Source organism: Microtus pennsylvanicus, chromosome 1, assembly GCF_037038515.1.
Source record: "Microtus pennsylvanicus isolate mMicPen1 chromosome 1, mMicPen1.hap1, whole genome shotgun sequence".
Lineage (NCBI taxonomy): Eukaryota > Metazoa > Chordata > Mammalia > Rodentia > Cricetidae > Microtus > Microtus pennsylvanicus.
This window is the reverse complement of record NC_134579.1, coordinates 86,414,509-86,428,744: the sequence shown is the minus strand read 5'-3', so window position 1 is coordinate 86,428,744 and position 14,236 is coordinate 86,414,509. Positions and strand designations below refer to the sequence as shown.

Sequence of the window (14,236 nt, the reverse complement as noted above, 5' to 3'; positions counted from 1 at the left end):
CTTATAAAGTTGACTGGCGTTGGCTTCATTTACAGCCCTGTAAATCCATCCCCAGCATCCCGGTCTGCAGCTCTCTCCTCACTAAAACAAGCTGTGTTCACCAGACGCCAGCTCCCGATCCCATCTTCCCTGGCTGTTGGAGCCACTGTTCTCCCTTGTGTCTCTGAATGTGACAGCTTTGGCACCTCATGCGGGTAGAACCAGAAGATTTGCCCTTTTGTGTCTGGCTTATTTCATTTAGCACATTTTCTGGGTTTATCAGTGTCACAATGTGCCAAGTTTCCTTCCTTTTCCAAAGCTGAGTAATGACCCCATTCATGTTTGGGAGCGCTGGTGTCACTTCTCTGGGTGTGTGCTCAGAGTGTCTTCCCTAATGACTAGATTCTTCCTGCGCCCTTTATAAGGCTGTGCTTCACGGTGTTCCTTCTACGGGTGCAGGGTGATAGAGCAGCCCCCAGCAACACACAGGGACCCAATTTTTCCATAGCCTTGCCAGCATTCAGTATTTCCTTTCCTTTTTTTCTTTTTTTTTTTTAATAGCTATCTTTCTAAGGTGTTTCTTTTTTAAGGAATAAACTAGTTGTTTCATTACTCCTGTTCTGTGTCTTAGTCTGCTTCGTATGTTCTCTCCCTTACCACACCTCCCACACCCTGAAATTGTGACTGCAGTAACCAGGCTGCCATTGATGGTCCCTGAGCCCATTCCCTGTAGTGCTGCTGTGTTTGCACTGTAGCCTTTTCAATCCTTAAATGTGTCCTTTGCCATATACATGGAGCAACTTACTCGTTTCTGATGTTTAGGCAGTTCTGAAGTTAAAGTGATGCCATTACGATTTAGTGTGTATTTAATAAAGGATGTGAACTGTCCAGCAGATCTCCCTGTACCTGCTGTGATCCAGTGAAAACTAGCACCAACAGTGGAGCCAAGGAGAAGACTGCTTCACTGTGCTCCTTCTGTGGGTGCAGAGAGAGCAGCGGGAAGGGAGAACGGTGTCGGCAAGGTCTCACCTGTGACTTTGTTTCTTATTTCCCAGGGAGCTGGCTGGAGTGTGATGACTTAAAGGGCCCATGGGCTAAAAGGCACGTGACATGTAAAGTGCCAGCATCAGAGATCCATATTGTCGTTTGGGAAAGAAAGTTGCAGGCACCAACTGAAGAAGCCACCTGCTTTCCGTGTACAAAGCCATGTGCGCAGCCTGCGTCAGGTGAGGAGCAGCCAGCTTCACCAGCACTGTATTCTGTGGGTGGGCCTGCCACCTCAGAACCCTCAGCCGCCCACCCCGCACATATGCCAGTCACTCCTCAGACTCTGCCAGAAGTACAAGCCGTAGCTCACGGCGGTAGTGTACTTTCAGGAACAGAGGGCTCGGTTGAAACAACCTCTGCTTCTCAGATGGACTCCAAAGATTGCCTGTTGGAAGACAAACCTGTGGCAGAAAGTGTAGAGCTCGTCAGAGCACTTGCTGTGCAACCCCAGGACTCACTGACGACCTCCTTATCGTCTAACCCATGTGAAGGAAAACTAGTTGTCCCAGCAGGGGTGAGAACAGACCCACAGGCAGTACTGTCACAGGCAGGAGACACTGTAGTTCCTAAATCTGTGCCTGACGCCCCTGTTCCTGTTCCTCCTGTTCAGGAACTGAAGTCCATGGTAGCTGAGGACACTCAGATACAGTTGGTGCAACTTACAACTGAGAGGCTAAAACCCGCACAACCTGGTAAATCTCAGACAAATTTAAGAAAAAGAGAAACCACAGCGTCTTCTAAAATGGTAACAACCAGTTCCCCACAGAATCAGCCTCGGAAAGATGATCAGAAGAAAGCTTTTGTGGGAAGCTGGGTGAAAGGGCTGTTGAGTAGGGGTGGTGCGTTTATGCCACCCTGTGTGTTGGCTCAGAACAGAGCGGTAACTGACCTGCAGCCCTCTGTTAAAGGAGCCAGCCATTTTGATGGCTTTAAGACGAAAAATACAAACCGGAAGGCTAACAGGATGTCCAGGAAGGCTTCTCAGCGTGTGGACAAGCTGTCCCCAGGCAGCAGCTCTCCACCTTCAGGCAGCACCGCTGATCTGCCCCATGCTGGTGGGAAGGCCTCGGCGGCCCTGTTGAAGGGGCAGGAAAGCTCACATGCGGCTCTCCTTGGCCACAGTTCCCATGACAATAAAAGTGCCACCTCCCCAGCAGTCCCTGGAGATGCCACTGAAGATGGGGTTCATAAGCTTCGGCTCAAACTTCTTAAAAAGTTAAAGGCAAAGAAGAAGAAACTAGCTGCTCTCATGTCTTCCCCGAACCGTGGGACATCTGTAAGTGACCAGTCAGATTCTGTGTCCCATTGTGGGTCTCCAAATGACAGTGAGTCCATAGAAGATCTGTTAAGTGAGCTACAGCATCAAATTGACCTTGCAGACAGCAAATCCGGGTGCACCCCTGCTCCTGGAGGTGCCTCTTATAACAGCCAGAGTCATGAAGAGATTTTAGCAGAATTGCTTTCGCCTGCAGCCCTGTCAGAGCCCTCAGCAAGTGTGGAGCCTGAGTTGAGGTACTTGGAGATGGGGGACAGCACACCAGCACCTAGTGAGTTTAGTGTTGTTCCCCAGAACACATCTCTGAGTCAGGACCATAATTACTGCAGCCCCAAGAAAAACCAGTCTGAAGTCGAGCAGTGTTCACTCACAGACAGTACCTCTATAAGAACCTTGAACTTGGGAAGCCCCATGAAGACTGATATTTTTGATGATTTTTTTCCTGCTTCAACATTGAATTCTTTAACAAATGACACATTAGATATACCTCATTTTGATGAATATCTGTTTGAGAATTGCTGAGTGTTGTTAACATTTTACTTTAACACTGACCACTGCTGCAAGACGATGTGACTTGTGGGTAGTGCTGGCTGAAATGCATGACCTTGTGTTCTAGCCACGGGGAAGGCTGTAAGCTACTGGGGTCTCCCTTTGGTTCTGCTTGTGAAGCATGGCACCTACTGCAAATTAAAGTCCTCAGCCTTTTTTATATCAGTTTTGTGATATAGAGTGACTACATTAAATTTCAAGATTTTAAGATTGATGTTGGGTCTGGAGGCATGACACCCTTGGGTCAGTTCCCAGAACCACTGTAAAAAGCCAGATGTGGCAGTGTACACCTGGAGTCGCAGGTCTGAGGATCCCAGGAGCTTGCTGGGCAGCCAGTTGAGCCAAATTGGTGCACTCCAGTTGCAGTGGAAGCCCCATCGCAAGGAATGAGCTGGAGTGGACTGAGGAGGACACCTGCCATTGACCTCTGACCTCTAAACCATGCACATGTGTCCATACAAACATGTACACACAGAAATAAAATACCCTTTGAAAACATGGACGTTTGGTTCAGGAAAGTCCTAGTTTACACAAACAAGTTTTTGAATGCAGCGTCTGAGTGCCTTGATAGTTGCTTCTGCTTCTGGTGGGTCCCGAGCCCTTCATTGCCACCCCTCTCTGTTCTTACAAAAGATGACAGGAAGGCCCATCATTAGAACTCAGAGCGATGTTAGGTGATCAGTATGATGGGTTACGGGAAATAGTCTGTGATGATGTGCTTAAGGTTTGTGTCATAAATGCTGTCTGTCATCCCAGTGCCGTCTCTGCACCTCCTGGACACCCGCTCATCCTGCTGCTCTGCCGAGAGCAGAAGTGCTTACAAGGCCAGCTCTGTTGTATGTAAGGTGTTGGTTCATTTAACACCCGTGAGTGAGAAACAGTTTACTTTTAAGCAGAACATGGCTGCTAAGTTAGATGGATTGAGTTAAAAGTATTGGACTAGTTGGTCTCAGGTTCCAGATAGAGTTGGTTGTTCAGAAGCAGCTATAGTTGGGTGGTGGTGGTAAACGCCTTTAATCCCAGCACCTGGGAGGCAGAGGCAGGAGGATCTCAGCATTCGAGGCTAGCCTGATCTACAGAGTGAGTTCAGGACAGCCCAAGATACCCTGTCTCCAAAAAAAAAAAAAAAGCAGAACAGCTCACGCCTTTAAGCACTCGGAGGCAGAGGTAGGCAGGTCTCTGAGTTTGAGGCCAGCCTGGTCTACAAGAGCTAGTTCCAGGACAGCTAGGGCTGTTACACAGAGAAACCCTGTCTTGAAAAACTTTTTTTTTTTTAAGGGGCATCTCTAGTGATTGGCGTTAGACTTGAGTTTTTGGATGACTGGCAGACGGTGGTAAAACATTATTTTCCATGATTATATAAACAATGTGTATTCTAAGGAAAGTGTTTTATGTATTTTGTTTGTGTTAGGGCAAGGTACACCTGTGGGTAACATTGGTGTGTGTGTGTCCCCAAAGTTGACTTTTGAGTCTTGCTCTATCACTGTCCACCTTCTTCACTGAGGCAAGGTCTCTCTCACTGAACTTACTACTTGCTAGTTCTGACTGTGCTAGCTACCTAACCTCTGTGTGTGTGTGCGCGTGCGCACTCACGCACGCACGCACTCACACCTGTTAGGAATATTTCTTAATGTAAGCTCCCTGCCGACGCAAAATTCCCAATCAATCCAAATCAAAACAAGCCAAATTGGGGCTGGAGAGATGGCTCAGTGGTTAAGAGCATTGCCTGTTCTTCCAAAGGTCCTGAGTTCAATTCCCTGCAACCACATGGTGGCTCACAACCATCTGTAATGAGGTCTGGTGCCCTTTTCTGGCCAGTAGACATACACAAAGACATAATATTGTATACATAATAAATATTTTTTTAAAAAAAAAACAAGCCAAATTACGGCTAGCTTTGCCCAAAATAGTTACACGGAAACTGTATTCTTTTAAACACTGCCTGGCCCATTAGTTCCAGCCTCTTATTGGCTAGCTCTTACATATTGATCTAACCCATTTCTAATAATCTGTGTAGCCCCACGAGGTGTGGCTTACCAGGGAAGATCTTAACCTGGGTCTGTCTGGAGTGGGAGAATCATGGTGACTGCCTGACTCGGCTTTCTTTCTCCCAGCATTCTGTCTACTCCACCTACCTAATTTTCTGTCCTATCAAAGGCCAAGCAGTTTCTTTATTAATTAACCAATGAAAGCAACAGATAGACAAATGACCTTAACCAATAGACAGATGACCCTTCTCCATCAACAGTGCCAGTTGAATTTCTGTATAGGGCTGCTTGCTCAGCTCTTGCTTGTTCCTTCCTATTCATAGCTTTTACTGCTGAGTCCTGAGCACTTGTATGTGAGTGAGCCTGACCTGAGGTAGTAAAATGAGAGAAAGGATATACTCAGAGATCGTAGCTGGGATTGTCACAATCTGTCAGCTCGTTAAAAAGTACTTTATCAGTGCTTTTAGAGAAAACTAAAGCCTTACTCTTTTTTTTTTTTTTTTTTGAGACAAGGTTTCTCTGTAGCTTTGCAGCCTGTCCTGGAACTAACTCTGTAGACCAGGCTGACCTCGAACTCATAGAGACCTGCCTACCTCTGCCTCTTGAGTGCTGGGATTAAAGGCAAGCGTCACTAGGCACCTTATCCATTCTTAATATTGATTCTGTGTTAACATTGGACTCAGTGGCCAGTGTTACTGTAACTCAGACCTTAACAAAACTTCTGGGACACCAGTTTTTTTATATAAGGCACATCATACTGGCCAGTGTTGGCAACACTATATGGCACTCAGCACTGTGTGGGGGGCCAAAGCACTAATGATGCTATGATAAAAAAAAAAAAAAAAACCGAAACACTTGGTTTCAGTGTGAAGCTGTAGTGGGCACGGAAGGTGCTGATGTCTGACCTCGGCAGGGAATGTGTGTCTGTAGCCCATGACCGTGGGAGCCTTGCAAGTATTGATTCTTAGGGTTGCCCTTCCCGGCTCATGTTTTCCAGCACTTGGTCCCTAGCTGAGAGCATCGGGGAAGGGTGTGTGACTTCAGGAGGTGAAGGAAGAAGTGGCTCACTGTGCTGGACCTTGGACTTTTAGAGCCTGGCAGCGTTTCTGGCCCACTCTTCTTCCTAACCAGATGCCAAGTGACCACTGCCTCAAGCCTCTGTGTGTATGCCTGCCTGCCATGTTGGGCTGTGTGCCCTCCCACAGGGAACTAAACCAATATGCCTTTAAGTTGCTGTTTATCAGTCATTTGGGGGTATATGCACACAGTTACCTGTAACTCCAGCTTCGAGGGACCCAGCATCCTCTTCAGGCCTCCCTGGGTACTACACTCACGTACACACCCATCTCTCCACCTTTAGGGGGTCTGGAGGTCCTTGTGCTAACAGATAAGCACTAGGGAGCCAGGAACGTTAAACTCATCTCCTCAAAGGGAAATATGTATGACCTGGATCAGAAGGCTGGGGTAGAGGTGGAGCACTGTCTATAGCTCCCCCGACACCAGTCCTCCAGACCCTTGTCTGCAGCCTGTTTATCTACAGCACTGTTCCTGCCCAGACCCTCATGGGCGTTGTTTGCCTTAGCCTGCTTCCGTAACTGGTAGACCTATCTTTATGGAAGATGGTCACTTGTACATGCAGTCCTGTCTTCAGCTTTGTTGTGCACAAGGAATTGAGTTCATTATCATTAGGAAAGTTTTTTCCAAATTGTGCTGTGCTTAAATGAGCCTTAAAATGTAAACTCCCCAGCGTCAGACCAACCCTGGCTACCGAGTCATGTTGGACCGAGTCTCCTTGACTCTACTGGATCAGCCCTCTCCCGGCTGTGGGGTTTGCAGAGACTCCCTCCTCACACCCACCCCAAACAGTGAAAACTGGCACAATTCCAATGTCACTGAAGGAAGCCAAAGAGCAAGGAATGCAAATCAGTGCTGGCTGATGTAAATCTCCAGGGAAGTCACTCTGAAAGGGTCACTGTTAAAGCCCTTTCGATCCAGTCACTCCATCGCATAACAAGGACACATTGTGTTAAACCCTCGAGTCAGCTGTTTCTGTCTCAAATCTTTTATGAACAGTTAAAAAAAAATAGATCAAACTGGCTGCTTATTCTATTCAGATTTTTTTTTTTTTTGATTTTTCGAGATAGGGTTTCTCCTTAGCTTTTGGTTCCTGTCCTGGAACTAGCTCTTGTAGACCAGGCTGGCCTTGAACTCACAGAGATCCACCTGCCTCTGCCTCCCGAGTGCTGGGATTAAAGGCGTGCGACACCACTGCCCGGCTTCTATTCAGATTTTTTGTGTTGCCGTAAAAACCTTCATATTATTTTCCATACCTAAGTGTAAGACAGGGACACTAAGTCCCCCGGGGAGGGAGATGCCCCTTCCCCACGACCTAGCTTACCTTCTTGCTGAGAGTTCAGAAACTCCAACACTACTGATAAAACCCACACTATTTTCCCAGCTATTTCGGGGTGGTAAAGACCACACTGACCCGGGCTTGCCTGGGGCTGGAATGATTACAGTCTTGGGTTCGTTCTCCTGTCTGCTCTCCCAGCCCTGAGTTGTCTAATACACCCTACAAAACCACTTCATAGTCTCATTTACAGAGGTGATTCGTGAAGAACAGTCAGCAAAGTAGCTCATATGTATATTTTTAATTTTTTAATCTTAATCATGAGACATTGGTATAAATACATCGTCTGAGTGATGTAACAGCCCAGCCCAAGTCTTAATCGGTCATAAACGTGCTTCCCTGACTCCTTCTCTGACTCATCTGCCATCGTCTTCTGCCCTATGGTCAAGGATCCAGCTTCCCGTGAGACTCCTCTTGAGCGAAGCTGAGGCTGTGGGGGCTTGACATGCTTATGGCCTTTGTTAGAACTCTGAATACAAATTCAATAAGTAAAAGCCAAGCCTCAAGCTTTGGAGGTCAAGTATGTTTCAGAAGCCTGTGGGTCCCTTGGACATCAGAACAAAATTCCATCACAATGTGTTTGAGGAAAGCCCATGGCTTCATGGGATTTTCTCAGGGCTCCACAAAACCCTATGGTAGTCTTTCAGGAAACTTGACTTTCATAAATAAGTTTAACTTAAATTTAAGAGGAAAATGAAATTGAAAAGGGAGCAGGGCTGAGGAGTGTAGCTCCATTGGCAGAATGGCTGCCTAGCATGCATACAAGCGTGGGTTCGATCCTGGGAACAGGAGGCACCATCCCAGAAGAACGAGGAATGAAGTGAGATTTTGAGAAGACCACGCCTATGCTTCAGTATGTCTTTCTTTCCAAATGTCTCTCTTACTCTCAACTCTTGCATTTAAAATGTCTTTTAAAAAGAAGGAGGTCTGGAGGGATGGCTTAGTGGTTAAGAGCACTGTCTGCTTCTCCAGAGGACCCGGGTTCAGTTCTCAGCTCCCACATAACACCTCATAACTAACTCCATTTTCAGGGGATCTCACCTTCACATCAATGCACATAAAATAAAATTAAAAAAAAAAAACGCTGGGTGGTGGTGGCACATACCTTTAATCCCAGCACTCGGGAGGCAGAGACAGGTGGATCTCTGTGAGGCTATCCTGGTCTACAGAACTAGTTCCAGGATAGCTAGGGCTGTTACACAGAGAAACCCAGTCTCGAAAAAACAACAACAAAACAGGACTTTTTGGATGAAGTTTTGTGGTGCACAGTTGTAACCTCAGTGCTGACTCAGGAAGTAGAGGCAGGAGAATCAAGATCATCAGTTACAGAGTGAGTTCAAAATTTAGCCTAAGTTTTTGTTTGTTTCCGAGTCGCCGTTTCCCTGTAGCTCTGGCTGTCCTGGAACTCACTCTGGTCGACCTCAGAGATCGCCTGCCTCTGCCTTTCGAGTGCTGGGATAAAAGAGAACTCCATGGTGGAGAATCAGACACCGCTGAAGTAAACTGAGAACGGACACCTTGACAATATTCCATGTGTCTAGTTCTCTGAGACTTGGGGAGACCGCTGCAGTCCTAGGTATGAGAGCAATCAGACCTGGGGAGACCACTGCAGTCTGAGGTATGAGAGCAACCAGACTTGGGGAGACCGCTGAAGTCCAGGGTATGAGAAAAACCAGACTTGGGGAGACCACTGAAGCCCGGGGTATGAGGGCAACCAGAATTGGGGAGACTGCTGTAGTCTGGGGTATAAGGGCAATCAGAGTTGGGGAGACCACTGCAGTCTGGGGTATGAGGGCAACCAGACTTGGGGAGACCGCTGCAGTCCTGGGTATGAGGGCAACCAGACTTGGGGAGACCACTGAAGTCCGGGGTATGAGGGCAACCAGACTTGGGGAGATCACTGCAGTCCTGGGTATGAGGGCAATCAGACCTGGGGAGACCACTGCGGTCCTGGGTATAGGGGCAATCAGAGTTGGGGAGACCGCTGCAGTCCTGGGTATGAGGGCAATCAGACTTGGGGAGACCGCTGCAGTCCTGGGTATGAGGGCAATCAGACTTGGGGAGACCACTGCAGTCCTGGGTATGAGGGCAATCAGACTTGGGGAGACCACTGCAGTCCTGGGTATGAGGGCAATCAGACTTGGGGAGACCGCTGCAGTCAGGGGTATGAGAGCAACCAGAATTGGGGAGACTGCTGCAGTCTGGGGTATGAGGACAACCAGAACATCTTGAAATACAGTCTCAGACAAATGAACATTCCTCCCCTCCAGCTGCACTCTGCTCCAAATTCTGAATGTCTCCCACGAATGTCTACATCCACCTACGAACACTGTAATGCAGGCCCTACCTTGGCCCTTCATTCATTCCTATGTCAGGCCTACTTACCCAGTCTTGCTAGAATCACATCCATTTTTTAAAAAAAGTCCTTGAGTCCTGAGCCGCCTCACCCTCGGCATATCATTGCCTCTCAGCCATTCCCTGACCTCTTGTTTCTTGGCATTATTGCCAGGCTAGCCCCTTGACCTCAGGAACCTCTGGCAGTTAGGCCCTGACTTCACTCAGTAAAGTGCAGCCTTATGCAGGGTCTCCAGGGCCTGTCCTACAAGCTGAGAGAAGGGCTTGTATTCATCCCCCACCTGCTCGCTTGCCTTGAGTCTTCTGTTCTTAAATGTTCCCTCTCTGTGATCTTGGAGACTTGTTTCACATGCGTCAGGAAGACATAGCTCCAGCCATGTTGACTGCGTCCTTCAGCACCCTGGAAGTATTCTCCTGTGGGCCTCATGCTCACCACCAATCACGTGCAGTTTTCTCTCTCTCCATTACCCAAACAGAAAGCAGGATTCCTTCCGTACTGACCGTGTGCCACGTGACAGGCCTGCGTTCCATGACGATGATGGGAATGAAGCTTTTGATGTGTACCCTCGGTGACTTCATAGTCCAGGGCTAGCCACAAGCAGCTTGCTGGTTTCAGGGTGGCATTGTTCTTCATAGAAAGAGATGGCTCAGCTGTTAAACAGAGGCAATGGAGTCAAGGTGGGGAGAACACATCAGGGAAAGGATCCTGGGGGCCGAGAGGCAGCAGAACCCTGCTGGAAAGAGCCCATACCCTGTGTATATAAGCCCCTCCGGAGTGCTGGGGTTAAAGGCGTGAGCCATCATGGAAGCCAGACTTTCTCAACCCACTTAAAACTAGTAATCACTGATGTTCGCTAGATAAGATTTACAGTGTACACTGGGTGGTGGTGACTCTCGAGGCAGAGGCAGGCAGATCTCTGTGAATTCGAGGTCAGCCTGGTCTACAGAGCAAGTTCCAGGACAGCCAGGGTCCGCAGAGAAACCCTGTCTCAATAAGCCAAACAAACAAACAAAAGATTTCTAGCGTAGAAATGATCATTCGACCAACTCGCTTTCACCCTGTTGCCTCTACTATAAGGCATATACTGTGGGTGGTGTGGAATCTTCATTCTTTGTATTTCGAGTACTTCAGGAAGACTTCAACCTAAGACTATTTTAGGAAATTGCCTGCTACTTTACCTAGCAACCCAATCTCCTTTCGGATTTTTCCAAAGACAGGTGTAGCCCTGGCTGTCCAGCAACTCACAGAGACCCGCCTGTCTCTGCCTCCCGAGTGCTAGGATCAAAGGCGTGCGCCACCAGTGCCTGGCTCCTTGAGGACTTTTAAGTCAACAGGTATTTGGTGGAAACACCTGCTAAGAGACACCTCGGGGACTCAGGTAACTAACTATCCCTTCTAGAGCAGCGGTCCTTAACCCTCCTAATGCCACATCCCTTGAATACAATTCTTCATGTGGTGGTGACCCCCCCGACCACAAAATTATTTCGTTGCTACTTCATAACTGTAATTCTGCTACTGTTATGGATTGTTAAATAGCTGAAATACAACCCCTAAAGGAGCTGCGACCGCAGGTTGAGAACTACTGTTCTAGACTCTTGCTCTTTTAACTCTATTGGTGAAGATGTCGAATCCAGACACAAAGCCCTTGCTTTACTACCTCAGTCTTGGAAGAAAAGTTTGCTAGCATAGTAGCTGATTTCTTGTCTTTATGGAAAGTCTTCAGTGAAAAACCATAAAATGTCCTCTATGACACTAACTGTGAAAATGTCCCATGTAGAACTTCTTAAAATTATTTTGAGATGAGGACTCTGTATTGGCCCTGGCTGTCCTGGAACTCGTTTTGTAGACCAAGCTGGTCTCAAACCCATAGAGATCCACCTGCGTGCTGCTGCCCAACTGCTGGGATTCTCACCATACCTGGCTGTCATTTTTTTTTTTTTAAAGACAGGGTTTCTCTGTAGCTTTAGACCTGTTCTGGAACTAGCTCTTGTAGACCAGGCTGGCCTTGAACTCACAGAGATCCGCCTGCCTCTGCCTCTTGAGTGCTGGGATTAAAGGCATGTTTGGCTGTCTTTTAAAACTTTTTAACACAAACTCGAACAATTTCTGTTAAAGTTAAGTTTGAGGTAAAAATTTCCCAGCAGCCTAAGGTTGAATGTAATGTGTTTTCCTAGAGCCAAACCCATCGTTCAAAAGCTAAATGTGGCATAGTATGGCGTGCCCTCCCAGACTGCGGCCACACAGCCGCCTCCTGCTCCTCCGTTTGGGAGTACAGTAGTAGCTAGCTACTGTACAGAGCGGTTTCGAGGGGTTTTTCTTTTCTTTTTCTGAGTCACACGAGCGGTGTTTTATGTTCACTATTCCTGGGAGGTCTGTGTTGTTGGTTTGTGAGCAGATATGGATCAACTCCAGTAAGGCACTTGCATACCCTGTTGAAAAAGGGTGGGGAAGACAGGACTGTCGCAGTGAGAGCCTTAGGCAGCTGCCATTTATCCTAGAACGGTGAGAACATTTCTAAAATGTTTTGTGTTAAAAGAAGCGCTGCCGTCCCTGGGTGGGCTCGAACCACCAACCTTTCGGTTAACAGCCGAACGCGCTAACCGATTGCGCCACAGAGACCCAGCTGCTCTGACGGCCGTGAGCTGTGTACACATTTCCGCGGCCGACCTAGGAGTCGGCGCTCCGGACTCCCAGGAGGCGTCGGAGCCTGCAGAGCCCTGCGGGCTGAGGCTGCGCGAGGGCGGGGAGAGGCGGAGCCGCCGCTCAAATCCTCCTGAGAGCCGGGCGGCGCTAGGCCAGGCGGACTCCCAGCCTCCACCGGAGGCTCCAAAGTTTAGAGCTCTGCCCTTGTTCGCGGTCGTGATTGCTCCTGCCTTTTGAGTGTTCTCATCACCTCCCACTTTCCAAGCAAACAAGCAAGCAAAAAAACATTTCACGAGGCTGATAAACTGTGGATCTGTGTGCGGTCATAGGTATTTTGCACTTTATACGGTTGAAAAAAAGAAAGGGTTTTTGTTGTTGTTGTTAGTTTGTTTGTTTTGGCACGTCCTGAGAACAAATTACACCCCCTTAGGGGAGTGGAGCCTCCTATGAGCACGCTGGTGTAGGGGGACAGCAGAAAGAGATTTGTGGCAATTAAAATGCTTCTTTAAATAGCCACTGGAGGCTAGGTCTTCCTTTCCTGGCTTCTGAATTTAACCCACCGAGAGCGGGCTGTCCGGGGAAGGTTGACATAGGTAGCATTGTGCCCACCCTTAGGACCTCTTCGTCCCTCCCATCACTGGGCAGCTTGGGGGCAACTCTATCTATGCCAGGTCATGCTCTTCAAGCTTCCATATCCTTTCTCCTCCTTCTCTTCCTCCTCATCCTCTGCTTCGCTCTTCCCACTTAATACTGATCTTTTCGTATCATTTGAACCATATTTTAATTATGTATCTGGGTGATGGTATGCGTGTGGTGCCCTCAGAGACCAAAGAGGGCATCAGATCAAAGATTAAAGGCGCGAGCCACCGCTGCCCAGCTGTCTCCGATCTCTATTAGGATAATAGTAAAAATAGGCTAAGAGACAGCTTTATTACTTGAACTTTTCTTTTTGGTTTCTCGAGACTGCTTCTCTGTGTAGCCCTGGCTATCCTGGAACTCAGGCTCTAGATCAGGCTGGCCTCGAACTCACAGAAATCTACCTGCCTCTGCCTCCGGAGTGCGCTACGACCTCCCAGCTACTTGAATTATCCTTAAATGCCTCAACCGGGTGGGATTATCCAGTCTTTGCACGTTTGTGACCGGCTGGTCTCAGCGTGACGTCATCATGACTTACTCCTACGGTAACACTAACCATGATTCCCTCTTCTCGCCTGAATACTGTCCCCCGGTTCATCTGCACCACACTTTGTCTTTTGTTCAGCTCTCCGTGGCTGACTTCTCCGTACTGACATCTGTTTGAGTCCCTGCTTTTGGTTTTGGGGGACATATCGAGAAGTGGAGTTTCTGGATCTGTCCGATTGTTTATTCTCACCAAGAACTCACAAGCATCCAATTTCTCTGCATTTTAAGAGTTGGTAACTATCCTAATGAATGTTCCACATTCCCCTACTCTTAACGTGGCTTTTCTGGGAGCTTCTTTTGAATCGCAGAACTGTTTTTTTTTAATTCTGTTCTTCCACCCAGTGACAGCCAGCTCTGCTTCAGCGAGGAGGTGGCTGGGCTACTGGGGTTCAGCATGTGATGTAAAAAGAGAAGAGCAGGGGCCGGAGAGATGGCCCAGTGGTTAGGAACATCGGCTATTCTTCCAGAAGACTGGGGCACAGTTCCTGGCACCCACACAACAGCTCACAACCACCTGTAATTCCAGTTCCAGGGGATCTGACACCCTCTTCTGGTCTCTGTGAGCACTGCATACACCTAGTGCACAGATATACATAAAATAAAAATAGAGGGAGGGAGAGGAGAGAAGGGCTTTGCCAGGCTGGGCCTGTCCATAGGAGAGAGGAGTTACCTCAGTCTCCACCTCAACAGCCAGGTGCATGTGTTGGGTGATGTTTGGAGCCAACTGTCTTTATTTTGGTTCTTCAGAAGTGTGTGTGTAGGTGGAACTTGTGACAGGGGCGTGTGTGAAATGGAACCAGTCGTCT

At 48.0% G+C, this 14,236-nt stretch overlaps 1 protein-coding gene and 1 non-coding gene across 5 annotated transcripts in view; one reads left to right on the top strand and one right to left on the bottom strand.

Annotated features, from left to right (window-relative positions):
• The window catches only part of Uspl1 (ubiquitin specific peptidase like 1), a 30,188-nt gene extending 26,837 nt beyond the window's left edge, over positions 1-3,351 (top strand). For 3 of the 4 annotated variants that reach the window (XM_075971742.1, XM_075971751.1, XM_075971758.1), the window contains one exon: positions 1,035-3,351. In XM_075971742.1, coding sequence (XP_075827857.1) covers positions 1,035-2,824 — 1,790 coding nt within the window. In that variant the 3' untranslated portion in view covers positions 2,825-3,351. The remainder of the gene's footprint in view (positions 1-1,034) is intronic. The other variant, XM_075971764.1, reaches the window with a different exon arrangement.
• An 8,799-nt stretch (positions 3,352-12,150) lies between these two features.
• Positions 12,151-12,224, bottom strand: Trnan-guu (transfer RNA asparagine (anticodon GUU)). The gene has a single exon. It is a non-coding gene; the product is annotated as a tRNA-Asn (tRNA).
• Between the last annotated feature and the right edge of the window lie 2,012 nt (positions 12,225-14,236).